The 18,158-nt window shown below is 41.4% G+C and overlaps 1 protein-coding gene across 4 annotated transcripts; it reads left to right on the forward strand.

The window, feature by feature from the left end:
• The first annotated feature begins 193 nt into the window (after positions 1 to 193).
• chn (zinc finger transcriptional factor charlatan) lies at positions 194 to 17,784 on the forward strand. Of its 4 annotated transcripts, none has more exons than XM_086904566.1 (8): positions 194 to 309; positions 7,085 to 7,239; positions 7,783 to 7,968; positions 10,032 to 10,336; positions 10,996 to 11,588; positions 11,892 to 12,203; positions 13,612 to 13,716; positions 15,004 to 17,784. In XM_086904566.1, exons 2-8 carry the CDS (start codon positions 7,140 to 7,142, stop codon positions 15,929 to 15,931), a joined length of 2,529 nt encoding a protein of 842 aa, XP_086760692.1. In that variant the 5' UTR covers positions 194 to 309; positions 7,085 to 7,139; the 3' UTR covers positions 15,932 to 17,784. The 4 variants fall into 4 exon arrangements, with proteins under 4 accessions (XP_086760692.1, XP_086760694.1, XP_086760693.1 ...); XM_086904568.1 differs by lacking the exon at positions 194 to 309 and adding an exon at positions 375 to 1,481; XM_086904567.1 differs by lacking the exon at positions 194 to 309 and adding an exon at positions 375 to 1,473.
• The last annotated feature ends 374 nt before the right edge of the window (positions 17,785 to 18,158 follow it).

Below are 18,158 nucleotides of genomic sequence, written 5' to 3' on the forward strand. Positions count from 1 at the left end.
GGTGGGAGGAAGGGTGGGAGGGAGGGGAGGAAACAGGCTCGACTGCTCCCCCTAATACTGCAGGATTGAATGGGCGAGGAGGGTGGTATTGGGTTCCCTCACCCCACTCCCACCACCCACACGCCGCTAGCTCCCAACCCACCCGCACCACCCACTTCTGTCCGCCTGCCACCCCGCCTGCCCACCCACTCGCCACCCGACTGCCGTCGAGGAAACAACCTGCAACCGAACCAGCACAACGTTTCCTCGAACAACGAATTTCCATCGAGGCACGTCCCGAGTTCTCGTCACACCGCCGACAAAACCCAAGTGAGTATTCTCGTACGCACGCACAGTATCTTCAACCTCGGTGCCTTCATCTTTTTTCTCTTTCTTCCTCTTCCTCTCCTTCTTCTCCTTCTCCTTCTTCTTCTACTTCTTCTTCTTCGTCGTTCTCGCGTACTCGATGAACTCGTTCGCGCGCGCTTCAATTTTTCCCTTGCACACGGGACCCCCCCATTCCGCGTCTTTCTCTCCTCCTTCCGTTCCCGTCCTTCTTTCTTCCGCTCGTTCCACTCTCAACGAACGACCAATAACCACGGGATCCCGATCTTCCGCAAGCTTTTCTCGTTTTTTCCTTTTTTTTCTTTTTTTCCCCTCCCATCCCAAGAATTCTTTTTCGCCTCGATGCGCCCTCGATTCTATTTTCCGCGTTACACGTTATAGTAGCGTGCCACGAAGAAATCGAATCGAAACGAATGGACGGAACCCGAGGAGCGACAACGACGACGACGACGACGACGACGACGACGACGATCGATCGAAGAGCAAGAGTGACGACAGAGTGACGCGAGGAGCGTGACGCGAATAGAGCCGCCGAACGTGAGAGGAGACGTGTGTGTGCGCGTATCGTGTGTGCATCGCGAGGCGAAGTTGTTGGTTGTACGGTTATACATGGTCGCCGGGAAGACAGCGTCCTCGCGTAGTCAGCTCGAAAAACTTTGTTCCGAGTGCGTGTATATTCCAACTCCGCAACCAGGGGGACGAGGGAACGCGCGTACGACGCTGGGGCTCGCGCGCGAGTGGATCGTGCTAGTCTCGCGTCACGGTGCACGGTACGCGTACGAGTGAACCGAGAAGAGAATGCATCGCGTGTGCGTGTCCCGCTCGGGCTACGTCGATTCCTCCTCGCGTGTGTCCCTCCGTCTATGCGCGCCTCCACGATGGCGCACGATCGTGCAACATCAGAGACCGAACGGACGTTCTCGCAACGTTCTCGCAACGAAGGCCAGAAGAAGAGCGGCGATCCAACCGGGAGGAATTCCTCGATTACAATCGAAATTGTACAGCTACGCAGCGTCGGTTACGTGTCTCGTCGCGGCTACCGTGCCTTCCAAAGTGCTATACAGACACCGCTGTGTATTTATAAATCGCTGTGTGCGCCCGCGTATGTACGCGCGCGTGCATGGAGGAGTGGCGCGCTCGCCGTCCTTGGTTAGTCGGTAATAATTTCCGGATGAATTTGAATGGCACACTGCGCGCGCCTTCTCCATCCCCACCACTTCTTCTTCTCTCTCCCACCACCTCGCGACGCCCCTCCACGCTATCTCGATCTCGCTCCGTGCTCCTACTCCCCGACGTCACTTCTCTCTCCCTCCTTCCCTCCCTCCTTCCCTTTCTCTCTCTCTCTCTCTCACTCATCACCTTTTCCTCTTCTTTCTTTTCTTCCACTCTGTTCCCTCGAACGTTTCATCGTTGTGTATATAGTATTCCTACAGAATACTCTCTCTACCCACCCGCATCTCTCTCTCCCCACCAAGCTTAGGTTTTCTTCGGAGGCAGTGGTGCTCAACCGGCGCAGAGGCTCGGACAAGGCTAGACAAGGCACCCTCGCCATCTGTCGCCTCCGGGACGTGTCCTCGATCGCTCCGGAGGGGAATATTGATTTATTCGTCGCCGGTTTAACCCCTTCCACGCCGCGAGAACGTTCTAACGCCACCACCCCTATGCGAGCACTGAAACCTGCCCTGCACGTGTGTGTATGTGTGTGTGCGCGCTACCTCGTAGCAACGAGGATGTATGGATGTACGAGTGGGTAACCTCGGCTAGGGTTCGCCAGAGGTGCACCCCGTCTTTCTCCCTCCTCCTTTCCTCGTTTCTCTTCCTCTTTGTCGCTCTCTCTGCGAGTTTTCCGCTCGCGCGGCGGCTCGATCAATACACGGGCCAACCTTCTTCTTCTTCTTCTTCTTCTCCTTCTTCTTCTTCTTCTTCTTGTGCTTCTTCTTCTTCCTCATTCCAGTCATCCCTGACTGAAAAGTTTGCGTTACGTCGTCGCCAGGATCGAAATCGATCGATCTCTCGGGGGAGGATGGGGGATCCAGGTCGATTGACGGTCGACCGCCTCCCTTCGGAGTCGATTGGTTGGTTAACGAGCCGCGTTACGCGTTGCTCACGGATTGATTTCGTTCCCTTCTGGAATGTGTTGCTTCTCGAAAGCGTTAGAATACTCCTCTCTGGCTGGGTAATTTATTCGCGCTTCGAGAAGGGGATGGGGGCGATTTATCGGGTTAACGGTCTTTGGTTAATGATCGGAACAACTCTTTCCAAATTGTTCGAAGTATATATGTATATATATGTGTGTAAAAATAAATTTCTTTTAACAATTTGACGAACAATTTCTGAAGTATGAAATATCTTGTCAATTTTTAATAAAAATGGTTTCGAAAAATTTGTTTATTCTTCGTTGACAATTCGGGCAATATTGAATATTGGGAGATAAAAAATTAATAATCCTTCTTTTTTTGATCGATTCCGAAGGAAAGTCGATCGTCTAGAAAAGTAGACGCGAGTACTCTTAATCAGTGAGAGTGCGCTTAAATAGAGATCGGTAAATCGAGGATAATGTTGAAAGTTTGAAGCAGTAGGTGGTAGATAGTCGTTCTAGCTGTTTGCATTTGGGAAGGAAAAGAGGTCTGTTGAACGTCTGGGTTGGTTGAGAGAACAGTTTTGCTTTCGATAGACCATGTGGTCGATGGTTTTTTCCTCCCCTCGAGCGTCTGTTGCGTCGAACTTTTCTACCAAGATTTTTCTGTTTGAAACTATTTACGATTCCTGTGTTGAATCTCAGCCGTGTGGTCGGGAAAGGCCGTCACAGAAAAGGGGTTTTTGAATACGTTCCATAAGATTGGAGGAGTTGCTCGTGACATCCTTGGTTTCATCGAGCACAATGGGACTCGTCTCGATGAAGAACTGCTCGTCTTTATGCTCGATTGCTTTCAAGCGATCCCTTCCAACGATCGACCTTCCTCTTGTGCTTCGAGGGTGGCAAATAGAATTGGCATCAATCGATCGTGTTTTATCTAATTACGTTCCGCTCTTTTCCACCAGTGACTAGGTAATCGCATAATTAATCGATTCTTTTCGATACTTCGAAAGATTGTTGCCTCTTTCATTATCTTCCTTCCTTCCAGTTTTCATTTAATAAAATTTTCAACCCTTCTATATTCATTCTATTCCTTTCCAAGTTTTTTTTCCCTCGATTTTTCGTCACTTTGCAAACAATTGTTATCCTTTGAAGAAGTTGCTCTTCAAAGAAGCAAAAATTTGAGCGGAAAATGCGTTTCTTCTTTTTTTAAAAAAAGAAGGTGTCGTTTTGAATGGAAACGAAGGTTTTCACTCTTGTTCCAATTCTAAGTGAAAATCAATACCTCTTTTTCGAGTCAACCTTCTAAATTGTGACACTGCTTCAAAGGCGAAAGATTTCCCGGTTCATGAATATTTAACAACCGGTAACACGGAGTCGGATTTTTCAACCCTCCTCGAATCGGGAAGAAGAGTTTAAGACTGCTCACGCTTGAACGAATTGTAAAGTGGTCTTAACTTCGATCCAGTTTCTCGAGATCCTCGAACCGCGTTCGCAATTGCTCCTCGTTCCTTCTCCATCCATTGCGATTCCTTCCCAAAGGAATGTATACGATACAACGAAATATGCCGAGTTGCTCTCCAATGTTCTTCAAAACCTCTCGAGGATTCCTTTGGAAATTGACATTCAAGAAGAAAAAAAAAAAAAAAATAAAAAACAAAAAAGAAGAAAAGAAGAATATTAAAAATTCTTTTGCATAAGAAATTGAATTTTTCCCCGCAATTCTTTGAAAATTGACAAACACCTAATTCCTCTCTGTGACATTAAAAAAAAAAAAAGAGGAATTAAATAATTCACGAAAGTTAGTTCCATTCTCTATCCATCTTTCCTAAAATTCCAAAACAGTTTACTAACTTACCAGAAGATGATAACCATTTTCTAACGTCTCTTTAATACATCGTCTTCCTTAAAAACTATTGAAATAAAAAAAAAAAAAAAAAAAATTTTCAAAGCTTCATTGAAACAGAAAATAATGGCCTTCATAATTATTTTCTTCATAATTCCTTTATAAAAAAAAAAAAAAAAAAAAAAATTCGTCTGTTTCCATTTTCAAAATACAGAGCACTTGGGACAAGCGGAATTCATCTTGGAAGAGATGAATTTTGTAAAAAATAAAGGTATGAAAGAAGCGTGCGTATATAATTATTCCGTATCTCTACGCTTGATTTCTAAGTGGGTCTAATTGAAAATCCGTGACGACGATCGCCGCTTCTAAACGGCCTGTAACAACCTCGATTCTAATTCCATCGCGCCATCTCCACCTCCGGGGAGAGAACTCGTTAACGCTTCCGATACGGAGTTCCGCATTGCCACCGAGTTCCCGTCATCGTGCTGGAACACCAGCCACGATTTCCTGCCGCGCATTAACCCTGTATTTACGTTCGAACGCGGCCAGAATGTCTTTCACTGGAATTGCCATTGTCTCGTTTGCTTTCAACCGACGATCCGCCCATCGTTTCGATGGGTTTACAGTTGGTACACATTATTACTTGGCAGAAATTTTCATTTCGCCGTAAAATGGCCGTTTTATTATTAGTTTATTATTCATTCCTCACCATATATTTCACAATTTTATCTTGGAGGACAATATCCCTCTTGAATTGTTCTCCTTTGCGTTCTATATCTTTAGAAGATAACATTTTTTTTTTACGGAAATATCGATATAAATGTTCTCTTCAAATTTATCGAAAGAATTATCAATGGATTGATCCTGAACGTAAAGTTTTTAATTTTAGGAATCGAATGGAAAAATTGTCAAGGTTTCACGGTAATCTGTAAAAAATAAGGAAAGATAGAAGATTTAATTCATAATTTATTTTTTAGCGAATTAATTTCCGACGAATCTTTAACAAAGTTTTAAAGTCTTTTAATAATATCTATTTTTCTTTGATAAAAATTTGACAAAACGAATTCACGAAATTACATGAAACATTTTGGCAAATCTAAACGCGAGAAAACTTGTTGCAAGAGATTAAAATGCATCGGAATGAAATATTATTCATCGTAACATCGTATTGCTGTTAATCGCATAACCGGATGAGATTGCATTACGAAGCATTTTTCTACGTGGTTTGAGCGTCAATCATGCCGGTGTTCCATTTGTTCATGACGTTTTCCGATAGAACGAATCGATTTTTCAGGTGCACCAAGATAGAAAGTAGCTTTGCAACAAGATGTTTTTTAATCGCTTTGCAGCTGAATATATATACAAGATAAGAAGGTAGAGGCGTGAAAGGGATCGAGGTAGATTTCTAAAAAAAAAAAAAAAAAAAAGAAAAAATATGTCGCGTGAATTTATCTCCATTATTGTATACAAATTGTTCTATACAACTTTGTTGCTGCAACTTTTTCTTTTTCTTTTTTTTTTAAATTTTCTATATTTTACATTCTTTCGAACGAGAAGATGTAAACGACTTTATTTGTCGGTTAAAAAAATTACTGATCAACGTAAAAAATATTTAACGAAGAATAATTTTTACATTTGATTCGAAAATAAAAAATTGCTCGTTTTAATCTACTGTTTTGATTTTAAACAGAGAAGGAATGTTTAAAAATGAAAATATCCGATCGTTGAATGTCGTACCTTTTACCATTTTTTTTTTTTTCGAATTTTTTTGAAAAATTGAATACTGATGAGAAACGATATTTCATACGTCATTCTCCAACACTTCCACTGAGCAAATCGATGATACGTCTCCACTTAGCATGAAGAACGACTCTATTCAAACTCTATTTACCAACCAGTTTACACGGTAAAACACTCCATTCACGAACCGATATTTTCGATGGAGATTCCAAATTTTCCTTTTAACTTAACCGTTTTCTCTCTCAACAATTATAAAAACTATCCATTTTTATTTTTTGCATACGAAAAAACGTCTTTGACAAACAATTTTATTTAAAAATAAAAAATTAAAAATCGTCTTAAAAATAATTCCTGCTTCGTTTCTTATTTTCTTTAAGTATAGAAACACGATATAAAAGTATAAATATGTCAATCCCGATATTTAAAATCAATTTGAAATGAATTTTCGTCCTCAAAAATTTTTCCATGTAACGACAAAAGAGTTATGAAATATATTTCAATTTCTAGCCTTAAATGATTCACGCCGCCACACACACACACACACACACACACACACACACACACACACACACACACACACACACACACACACACACACCGCTCTCACGCAAAAAAACACGTGTTAAAATATTTGCCAAATTATCCCCATCCTCCTTTCCCCTCAAACACTGGAATATCTCCATCGTTTATGCAAATGGGCCACTTAAGCCGGTCAGCGTAAAGTTAAGTCGTGTGGATTAAGGGAAGCGCCTCGACAAGATTTAATTAAGCTTCGATGAGCCAATTAGACCCCGTTGTCGTCGATCCACCCTTCGTGAGGCGATTCTGAAAAAAAAAGAAAAGAAAAAAAAAAAAAAAAGAAAAGAAAAGGAGGAGTCTCCCTTCTCCTTCATTTCATCCCCCCGTAAACGAGTGGAAAAGAAAAAGAGCGGGAGGCAAGAAATAACGGTGGTGGAAAATTGACCAATTGTTGGCCAAAGAAATAGTAGGGAAAGGGAGTGAAAATATTGTTTGAAATGGAAGGGAGAGAAATGCAGTTTTCCGTGATTATATTTAATAACAACCGGACTCACCCGCCAAGTCATTTCGGTTCTCAGGTGGACGTGGGTTCATTCTTCCAAGGATAGTGTGTGACTGACGAGAGCTCGGAAGATGGAGAGTAGCGGCACAGGAATTAGCAGGCTCGACTGCTACGAGGATATGTTTAAAGAGATAACCAGGAAATTGTACGGCGAGGATCCCGATCATAGAAGTGAGTGAATTAATTTTGCAACGAAACGTTTATTCTTTTTTTGTGAGAGAACAGGAAGAAAGAGTGATCCAAGTTGATTATAAGCCGGATAGAAAAATCTTATAAATTCTTATCTCTCTTTTTCTTCTTCGCACGAATATTTCGTAAAATATACGGGTTCCGATATTGGTTGAAATTTCGCTCGACTCGTTTTTTCGAAACGAATTTTCAATGATTAAAAAAAAGAAAAAAGAAAAAAAAAAGATAGAACATCTTGTACACGTTAAGTTAAAGTTTAATTCACGTTTTATTACGGCTTAGTTAAAAGTTAATATACGAACCAAGTAATTACGAAGTATGAATATTAACCAGACTGTGATAAATAATTTCCACACCACTTTAAACGATATAACGATCCTCTTTCTGCCTCGCGTAACGAAATATTATTTTATATATGTGTATACCGAGGAGCAATGGCATCCGTGTGGAAAACACGCTCGCCATGGTGTACACGAAAATGAAATTTCACGGTGGAACGAAACTTAGCTAGTTCGTTTATCGTAGCCTCGAGCGTTCAGAACGAGTTCGAGACTTCCGTTTCGTACAAGACCGAGGAGGACACCGGAAACGGGACCGACGGTAGCGACGACGGAAACTGGACTTGCGAGGAGGAACCGTTGAAAGGGACCGATGGAAGCCGTATTGCTGCTTATCACGCTGGGAAGGCAACATGGAGGTGCTATGAATGCGGTTCGTATTATATTCATTAATCGTTTTAATCGTTAATTAATCCACTAATCGTTAATTTTTAACCACGATTTTATATATCTTCGAATTTAGTAGAAAAAAATTGACACTTTCGAGGCTTTTATTTGTTTAAATTGTATAAATTCGAAAAACTTCGGTAATGATTGATAAAAACAGTGTTTTGTTATCGTCCAAGTATAACGAATATTTCTTTACTTAACGTTTATTCGAATTATTTTAATCGGAATCGGTTTAAATTCACTTTGCCACTATTTATATTTTCTTTTCGTTTAATTATTTCGATTATTTTACTTTTAAGTGTAATCAAGATCGATACGAGCACGACACGACATCGTCCTGTTTTTCCATGTTTACAATTAAATAACGTTCGCTGAATCGAATTGAAGGTCTCGATAAACAAAGAGAGTTGTGAGACATCTTTTGTTTATAATAACGTACTTTGCGTTACGAAAATTTGTCGAAACCGTTGTCGAATCCTCGTCCCCGATATAAAATTGTTTCCGTTCAAATTTCTTCGAATTTTCGTTTCCGTCAAATCGTACGAATGTAAATAAAAATCTTGCTTTTGTAATTACGAATCGCATCGTTGAAAAAATTTTTAGACAATAAGTAAAGACGAAACACACTATTGTGTACACGAAACACGGTTGGTTGTTAAATCGGGAAAATTTCTTTCGAACAAAGGAAATGGCTTTTATTACCCTCGAGGCAGCATTTTCCCGGTAATTTTCAAGCTTTTATTACCTTCTTGTGCCATGCAAATGCAAACTCTCGCGTGAAATAATACCTCTCCAATACTTTCTACCACCTTTCTCCGTCCTTGCGTGCAGACATGCTTCGTCCCTAATATCCTTAAGCTCGTTCATTATCGGCTTTGTGTCCGCCAAGTGTCACGTTTGACGACGCTATCGAGGGATCGTCCTATGTCTCTACGCGAATTTCATTAGCTTAAGGAAAGCCGCCACGTTTTATACCGTATCAATTTGATATAATCCATTATTCGAAAATTAATATCTATAATAGAGATTTCACCCTTTTGTCAATACCTATCACTTTTTTTATTTTAATCTTAAGATTAATTTTCCATTAATTTTAATTATTCCTTATCGATTTCTATTGTCGATTTTGATATTGATACATATCGTAGAGGAGAAAACTTTTAACAACTTTTTCTTTTGCAATGAATCATCGTCTTAACTTTCGATATATTTGCTAGTATTAGGGATGGATTTTCTCTTTTATATGTATACGGTACAAATCTGCCACTCCCATTCATTGTTCCTATTTATTTGTTCCTAGAAACACCGTTGAAACAATTTACAACGGGAAAGAATCTACATTATTCATCGCATTGGGCTGTTATTCGGGGTTCTTATGATTTCTATGATTTTGATAGTGATATATATATATGTATATGTATATCGTAGAGGAGAAAATTTTGAACAACTTGTTCTTTTGCAATAAATTATCGCCTTAACTTTCTATATATTTGCTAGTGTTAAGGATGGATTTTCTCCTATATCTGCCTGCGGTACAAACCTGCCACTCCCGTTCATTGTTCCTATTTATTTGTTCCTAGAAACATCGTTGAAAATCCAAAATTTACAATGGGAAAAAATCTACCAAAATATTCATTGGGTTTAAAATATTTCAACTCTATTATTTCAACCTTGAAAAGTATAGAATAAGATATAAAATTGTTGAAATTGATGGAACAAAAATCGAAATTACAACAACGACAAATGTCCTTGTCGAATTTTTTTTTTAATTTTTCCAACTTATTTCCATAGATTTACAAGATTTTCGCAATATTTCTAACATTTGTCGAAACAAAGCCCTTCTGAGTTAATACCCGGCTTGACGGAAGTAATAATCCGTGGAAACAATAAACAACTAGGTAGATAGGTAAATAGGGGGGTGGTCAGGTACACGGCGTAAAGTACTCTAAGTACTTGTTGGATCTTTTCTTCCCCCCTCCATCCCATCTCTCCCCATAAATTTTCTCAGGCTTTTGTGAAAATTGACGAATAGCTTTGTTCGAATAGGGGATGTGATGGGTGGTGGGCCTCGCGACGTTGCAGAACATTTTATGGAGCTTCATTCGTCGAGGATCCTCGCAGACGAAAGGAACAGGCATCACTCACCGCGGAAGGACTATTTGCAGACAGAGTTGAAAGTGGAGGATGTGATTTCCTATTTGGAGAGGTTACGAGAACGAGCGGAAAGAAGCGCGCCTCCATCGAGAAGAACGCAAGAAACGCAAACGGTGCCCGCAGCTTTGCTACCGGTACCGTCTACCTTCCTGTTACAAGAATTGCCATCCGCTCCTGCACCTCAGCATTTACACCAGGTGAGCCACATCAGATTCGAACGTGACACATATCGTTGCTAATTTTCGCGAAGTTATTCAATCATTTCTTGTCGTAGAAGAAGAAGATTGCGCTCGTTCAAATAATTCTGCGATTATTTTCGTGTAATATCGTCTTCGTTCGACGAAGACATATCGTGCATTATATTGAGAAAAGGAACAGCGATCGATTATTATTTTATATTATTTCATTTTTTTCAATTTTTTACGTGTGTACGCGCGCGCTTCTTTTCAAATCAACCTCGAGCTTCGCGAGTGATACATTTCGTCCATTTTTGAACAAATTAAATATTAATCCATCAAATTGCAAGCGATACTTATAAAGAGTAATAGCTAGATAGATTTTTTTTTACTCTTCGCTTTCTAATTTTACCGTATTCTCGTAAAAATTTTAATTCCCACAAACACCGATCGAATTATTCCGATTTTTCTGATCGTTAGTCCCGACACGTGTCACACGTCGTTCTTCCTTTTCCTCGAAGGATTCCCCGTTTTCTCCCTTCGATCTGAAACAGAAAACAAACTATCGCATTGTTAGAAAATAATCACAGATAATAATCGACGTTTCAAACGATCTTGGAGAGGAGTCAAGACAAAAGAAAGAAAAAAAAAAAAAAAAAAAACGAAAAATCGCTTCACAGAACGCCACAACAATGCCCAGCTCGGCGACAGTATCGGCGAGCGGGAAGCGCTACACCTGCCCGTATTGCCCTTACGGAACGGATCGCCGCGACCTGTACACCAGACACGAGAACATCCACCGCGAGGAGAAACCGTTCCACTGTTACATATGTTACAAACCGTTCAACCGTGCCGACCACGTGAAGAAACATTTCTTGAGGATGCATCGGGAGCACGGTTACGAGTTGTCGAGGATACGCAGACCTGCTGGATCGACGGCGCCCAAGCCGCCCCTTCAGCAAGAGTCCGCTACGACGAGTGGCGGGAACGCGAGCGCGAACGGGCAACAACAGCAGCAGCAGCAGCAGCAGCAGCAACAGCACACGACTTATTCAGGGTTTAATAACAGCAAGAGTTACCAGTTGCAGCCGAATCCTGCCGCTAGCACGGCTGCAGCCGCGGCTGCTATTTACCAGGGGACGTCGATGCCTGCCCCAGGCATCATGCAACCGGATGCGGCAAGTTGCGGTGCCACGGGGAGGAGGGTGCAGAACGGGGGCTGCAACAGCAAGAGCCACCTCAAGGGAGGCTCTAAAGGGGCTCAGGAGCGGAGGTGAGCGAACTTTCTGCCAAGTAAAATTATAAAGTTAAAGGAGAGAGTAGGAAATTCATTTATGCATTTCTATGGATATCAAGTTATGGATACAAGATAAGATTGGAGAATTAAAATCAGTAGGATCGAGTAATAAATATATTAAAAGAGAAATTATTGATTGATTTCTACATTATTTTTTTTTCGATCGATTTTTCAAGGAGGCGTGTGTGTATCATGTCGCGTCGTTGAGAGAATGTCGAATTTCGAAATAGTTTAATTTGGAACGGAATCGAGTCGGTTGATACGTTTACAAATTTTCAGGTACACCTGCTGCTATTGTTCTTGGAGTGGCGTAGACAACTGGTGCCTTAAACGGCACTTGAACACGCATCTGAAGCCGTTCGCGTGCACCTTGTGCGAGTACAAGGCCGCACGCGCGGAGCGTCTAGCCACCCACGTGTTGAAGGTGCACAACAGACGACAATGCTCGAGATGCTCGTTCCTCGGCGAAGATGCGGCACAGCTTCAGATGCACCAGCTGCATGTGCATCGTGTCAGCAGTGCCAACGCCCCCGCGACGTCCACGGCACAAGCTGCTCCACCATCCAACAATCGTCATCAGCAACCTTTGCAGTAAGGATCTTGTTCGTTAATTTATTCGTCTTATAGATTTCTCTTTGGAATAGAAATTTTATAGGAATAACGATCTGTCTCGATAAGTTTAATCGAACAGCTCTCTCTTTCTTAGTAGCACTTTTAAAATTTGAAATCTTTAAAATTTTTGACGACGAATTTTTGATTTAGATTTTGTCACTAGATTTATTACGATTGTTTCAATTTTGTCAAAAAATTTCCCTCTAATCCTAACATTTTTTTCTTCTTATTCTTTTTTTTTTTTTTTTTTTTTTTTTTTTAGTAAAACGCGTTTCTCACTCAGTTAAACAATTTGAACGCAATTGTTCCAGGCGTGGAACCCATTCGAACTACACTTTGTCCAACGAGTTCGTTCCTTTTTTTTCATCTCCCGACTCATTTCATTCCAATTGGCCTGCAAACCGTGTCGAACGGCACGGAAACGTATAACTCGAGCAACCCGCTTAACTTGGAAAATTCGGCCAACTCAACTCTCGCGCAACATTTTTCTTCACGCTCCGTTAACCGAGGCCAGAGAAAGAGAGAGAAAGAGAGCTTGCACCCCGTGGAAATTCGAGCGAATTCGTGGTGTTTAGTTTTGGCGGCTCGGACAGGACACAGCCGAGAATCGCGTGGCAATCGGGGGAAAATTCATTAAATACGATTTAATTGGAACTCGATCGGACGCGATTAATCCACGCTCCCGTTACTTTTTCGGTCGCGTCCCGGGGGCAAACAAGTGTGTAACGAGCGGATTTAAATCTCGTTTCGCTCTCCCGTATTTCCTCCTCCTCCGCTCGTTAACGACCGTCTTTGAGCCCATCCACCGCCGAATTTCGAAGGGAAAAGTTGGCACGCGTTTACCAATTGATCCAATCCATTCGTCGATCCGTTCGTTCGAGGCAGGATTTCGTGTTTACCATTTCTAGATCCCGTACTTACAACGCAAATATTTGTTATTAACAATTTCTTTCCTCCACACCCCCGCCTCTTTCGTTCGTTTCATTATTTACTTCTCGCGTGTGTATGTCGTCGTATCGTGGTACACGCGATCTTGTAATTTGCAAATTGGTATTATAGGGGAAAATTAGGGTATTATCGATTAATTTTCTTGTATCGAATCGTAGCTTCTTTTTCTCTGTACAAACGTATGAATATAATAGTATTCTTTGTCTTCTTATTAGATAGAATTTAGATATTTAGGATTCTTTTTCTATTTTCCCATTCAGAAAATCGAATCGAAAAGTTTGTCAAATCGATCCGACTCTTTTTTCTTTTTTTTTTTTTTATCATATTTCACGGATATTTTTTCTTTTTTCGTTCATTCGTGATACGATATACATAGTGGCCGTAGAGGGATAATAAAGCGCGAGGATGGATGATTTATGGTTAATTATCGAATTTACAGCCCCGCGGGAGGAGGTCGACCACCACCTGGTCCGCCAGTTTTTCCAGCCCCAGCACCGGCCATAGCACCTGCTACCACCGTGATACCACCGACAACGATACTCGGGTAAGCACATCCGCTGACCTCGGTCGTTCCCATGCTCCTCCTATAGCTGTATTTATTCATTTTTTTTTTTTCCCTCTCCTCCTCTTCCTTTCTTTCCGTATCACACACAACGCAATTGCGCACAACGCCGATCGACGAACGCTAATTTTGCTCGTTTTCCACGACGAATCGAGCACGCTAGCGATTTTGATGTCTCTGATCGAGGATCCAGGCGTTCTATATATATATATATATTCAGAAGAATTTACGTAATATTCCATACGCTTCGAATCCTAGATCCTCGTGCACGAAAATGCAAACGATTTCCATTGTGAGGAATATTATTAATATTATTGGATTCGAACGATCGAGTCTCCCTTTCAGATATATATTTTTGCCACAACGATTTTCCAATCTCTCTCGACAATGGAAAATCATTTCGTTTGTATTTCACTTTATATTATTTAACTCCTTGCCGCTCCTTCTTCCCGAGGTCGACAACGAATAATTCCGTCGAAACGTTAGCGCCGCTTTATGTGCTCCTCTCTTAAGTTGCGAGTGCGATTCCTGCGCTTGCTTTTTTTTTTTCTATTTTTTTTTATTATTATTTTTTTTTTTTTTTTCTACTCCACACGCGCCATTTCTACACACGATCGACGATCGACGATCGTCGCTCGTAGCGGCAGGTTGTTGTTGTTTGTTGTTGCATCGCGATACAAAACATCGCGGTGGGCGACGAGGTTATCGAAAAAAAAAAAAAACCGATCCTCTTCCTCTTCTCGATCATTCGAAGGGAGGGAAATCTTTCGCGAAACGAAAGAGAGAAAGATCGATCGATTTGCAACCTGCCGCCGAACACCGCTCTCCCGCCCCTCCGCTTTATGTTACGTTGCAGCGTCATTTTTTGTTCCAACGTTTTCTCTTTTTTTTTCTTTCTCGTTTTTTTTTCTTTTCTTTTTTTTTTCTCTCTCTATCCGTTCGCGCCGTTCGTGTGCACGCTTCGTTTGTTTGCTTTCGGTGTCGCCAGGACCACGTGTGTCGTGTCGTCGTGCACGCTCCTGCGCTTCACTTTCCAGTTTTTGTCTCTGTTTTCTTCTCTCGTTGTCAGTATTGCTATTTTTCTTTCTCTATCTCTCTTATTCTTTTTCTTCTTAAAAAAAAAGAAAAGAAAAGAAAAGAAAAGAAAAGAAAAGAATGAAAAAAAGTAAACGTCGTCTCGTCGTCTCGTCGCACGGTCGACGAGCGCTCGTTCGTTGGTAGAAAAATGACGCGAACGTAACTTATGGAACAGTGCCGCGGTGGTTGCAGCCACGAGATGGTAAACTCCCCTGCAACTGCAGCGACAATGGCGTACCCGAGCTTGGAGGAGGAGAGGCGGTCGAGCGGTCACGGCCAACGTCACGCCAACCACGACGCCTACCACGACGACGATGATGTCGATCACCGTCGAACCGTCGAGAGCCGCGACCACGGTTCGTTCTCTCGGCGTCCCGTTTCCGCGCCGCCGCCGTGCCCCGCCGTCGAGCAACACCACGTTGTACACGACGAACCGTGCACCGGTTGTACCAATCTTCACCACCACCTTACTTCCACTATACTTAATCGTGATTTTGCGCACAGCTACCGACCCAACGCCGACGGATGCAATGCCTCTCCCTTCCAATCGGCCGGGGCGACCACGTCCTTCGATCGCGTGTGGCCGGTCGAGGAGAGCGTCCAGAGAAAGAAGCCGAACGAGAGGCAGAGATCCAGGAAGCAGAGCCAGCCGAGGAAGATAACGTGGAGTCAAGAGTTCGAGGACGAGGATTTGATCGAGGGGAGCAGCGAAGGGGAAGAGGAGAAGCAGAGGCAAAGGCAGGAGCTGGAGATGCAGGGGCAGCGCGAGGAGAAGGAGGGGGACGAGGAGGCGGCGAGCGCAGAGGGGTCGGCCCCGAAGCCGATCGAGAAACAGCTGGACGAGTTGAAGGAGCGTTACCAACGCCTTCAACTGACCAAGCGAAATTTGCTCAAGTGTCGCCTCTGCCCCGACGACGCACCGGCCAGGGGCCACGTTTGCCTGCCTTATCACACCAAGGCTTCTCTCACCCTTCACAAGCTGTGGAGACACGAGGGAAGGCGCAAGAAGACCTCGAATTCGGTCCCTAAATCGGATCGCCCCGTGTCCCAACAGGTGTCCTCCTCTATCACGTTGAAGGCGACCGTGTTCACCAACCCTGAATACGTGTACAACAGATAACAGTTGGTCTCGAGAGGGTTGTACGAGCGTGAAGATGGATCTCGAAACGCATTGGTTCCGCCGGATCGCGACACGGTTGTTTGACCGAAAGGAAAAGGGAGACAGGAAAGTAGGCGCTTTCTTCCAAGACTGATCAATTCTCGCGATTGAACGCCTCGATATAATTGCGCGTACGGTGTCGCGAGAATCGCGAGAATTGAACGAGAAATAGATTTCTTTGTTGCCTGATGACGTTCGATGACGTTTCGTTATTAGAGATTTTCTAAAGACTTGTTCGCGACGAGTCCAACAGCGATGCTGAGAATCGTGAGAAAGAGACTTTTCATCGTTTGCGATGTTCCGTCGCTTAAACATTTTTCCAAGGACTCGCTGTGACGTCATTACTAATAATTAAGACCGATCCAGTGCCTTTCGACATCCAACTTCCGGCTAATTCAGGGTATATGAATCGAAGTTCTCGATACTCGTTGATCTGTCGCCCCCTCCCCCCTTCGAGGAGGTTGAAACGCGGACGGAATGAAATGAATTGTTGTTCTTCGTTCCTTGGGAGTTTCGGTGTTCCTAGAAACCTTATAGAATTATTGGACCACATCGCCGAAACGTTGACTAGAATATTGGACCACGTTGCAGCAAAAGATAAAGAAAAAAAAAAGAAAAAAAAAAAAAAAAAAAATAAAAAAAAAAAGGAAAAAATAGAAAAGAAGAAAAAAAGGAAGAAAAACGAAAGAACTTCTCTCGTAATCAACGAAAACAATTTTAGATAGAAAAAAAATTGAGGTCATCGAAATGGGTTGGTTAGCGGATAAACTAAATATGGACATAGATCTTTTTGATCACGAGAAGAAACGAGAGGAGATGATTTCACGAGAGAGAATTGAAAAGAACAGCGAAAGCTAAAAGCGTTAGCTTTTCCTCGTATAAAGGAGAAAACGTATCTTCACTCGAGTTTTGATAATTCATAGTATTCCTCTCTCGAGGAATAGCGTTTAAAACCATATTTTCATGTGATCGATACACCGTGTACATTTAAAAGATAAAGGATGAAAAAAAAAAAAAAAAAGAAAAAAAGAGAAAAAGGAAAAAAAAAAACAAAAAAAAACGATGTTAATGTTCGACGATCGTCTCCAATCGATGTCTTGTGCGTTTGTCCATCGTCCGTCTTTGCAATTAAATAATACATAATTAATTCTCGTCTATTCGATCAATTGACTTTGTAACCGTAAGTCACAAGTTTCGGGATGGACTGTTGCAAAGAATATACGAAAAAGAAATCGCTAACGATCGAGCCACGTGATCCGCGAAATTGATGAGTGGCCGAGAGACGAGCATGATTTTTTATATAAGGGATATTTGTACAAAAAGTCAATCTCTTGTTTACGTTATTATATGAAATATATTATATCTATTGTATTTGAGGAAAGGACGTGAGAGAAGCCAGGATAAATGTAGATTTCCAGAGAACATCGCTTTCTTTTCTTCGTTCTCTGGGATTCTACGATTTCCAGATGCACGATCCTTTCCTTCGTGACACCCTTTTGTACAAAGAGATTTCATTTCGTTTCAGATATTATTATTTTCTTTTTCAGATATTTCAATCTTAATCTCTCGTCTTTTCGATATAAGCGTTTCTTTTTTAATTAGATATCAGTACAATCGTAATCTTTAATTGTTTATTATTACGATATAAATTTTCTTTTCAATTAATAATTAGTTAATGTATGTATGTTAATATAATATGTTAATATAATTATATCTTGATATTATTAAATTTATTAAAAGATATTTTCTGAAAAAAATTTCTAATGAAAAAGTTATAACCGTGAATAAAGTCAAATAAAAATATGTTGAAGTCACGAGTGTATTTTCAATCCATTATTTTTCACACGTGTGTAATATAAGCATATATTTATCGTTTTCAAATTGAATTCTTAATAGAGAGAGAAAAAAAAAAAAAAAAAAAAAATACGTATCGAATGTTGATATTTTCATCATTCTGTTTGATTTCTCGATAAAATTTAGTTTTAATTTTGACCGCTACTTATGTTACTGTCTTGTTCCATACTCAGTCGGTAACATCGCACATGACTGAAAACGGTTAAAGAGGTTATGTAACTCCCAAATTCCTATGATCAAAAAAAAAAAAAAAAAAAAAAATTATACAAATCTATTCAATATAGATTGCAAAAGCCAAATCGACTCCATCAAGACAATTCATTTGATTTCTAAA

The sequence above is a fragment of the Apis florea genome, unplaced genomic scaffold (assembly GCF_048593485.1).
Source record: "Apis florea isolate Af1SG1 unplaced genomic scaffold, ASM4859348v1 contig_2350_pilon, whole genome shotgun sequence".
In the NCBI taxonomy this organism is placed as follows: Eukaryota; Metazoa; Arthropoda; class Insecta; order Hymenoptera; family Apidae; genus Apis; species Apis florea.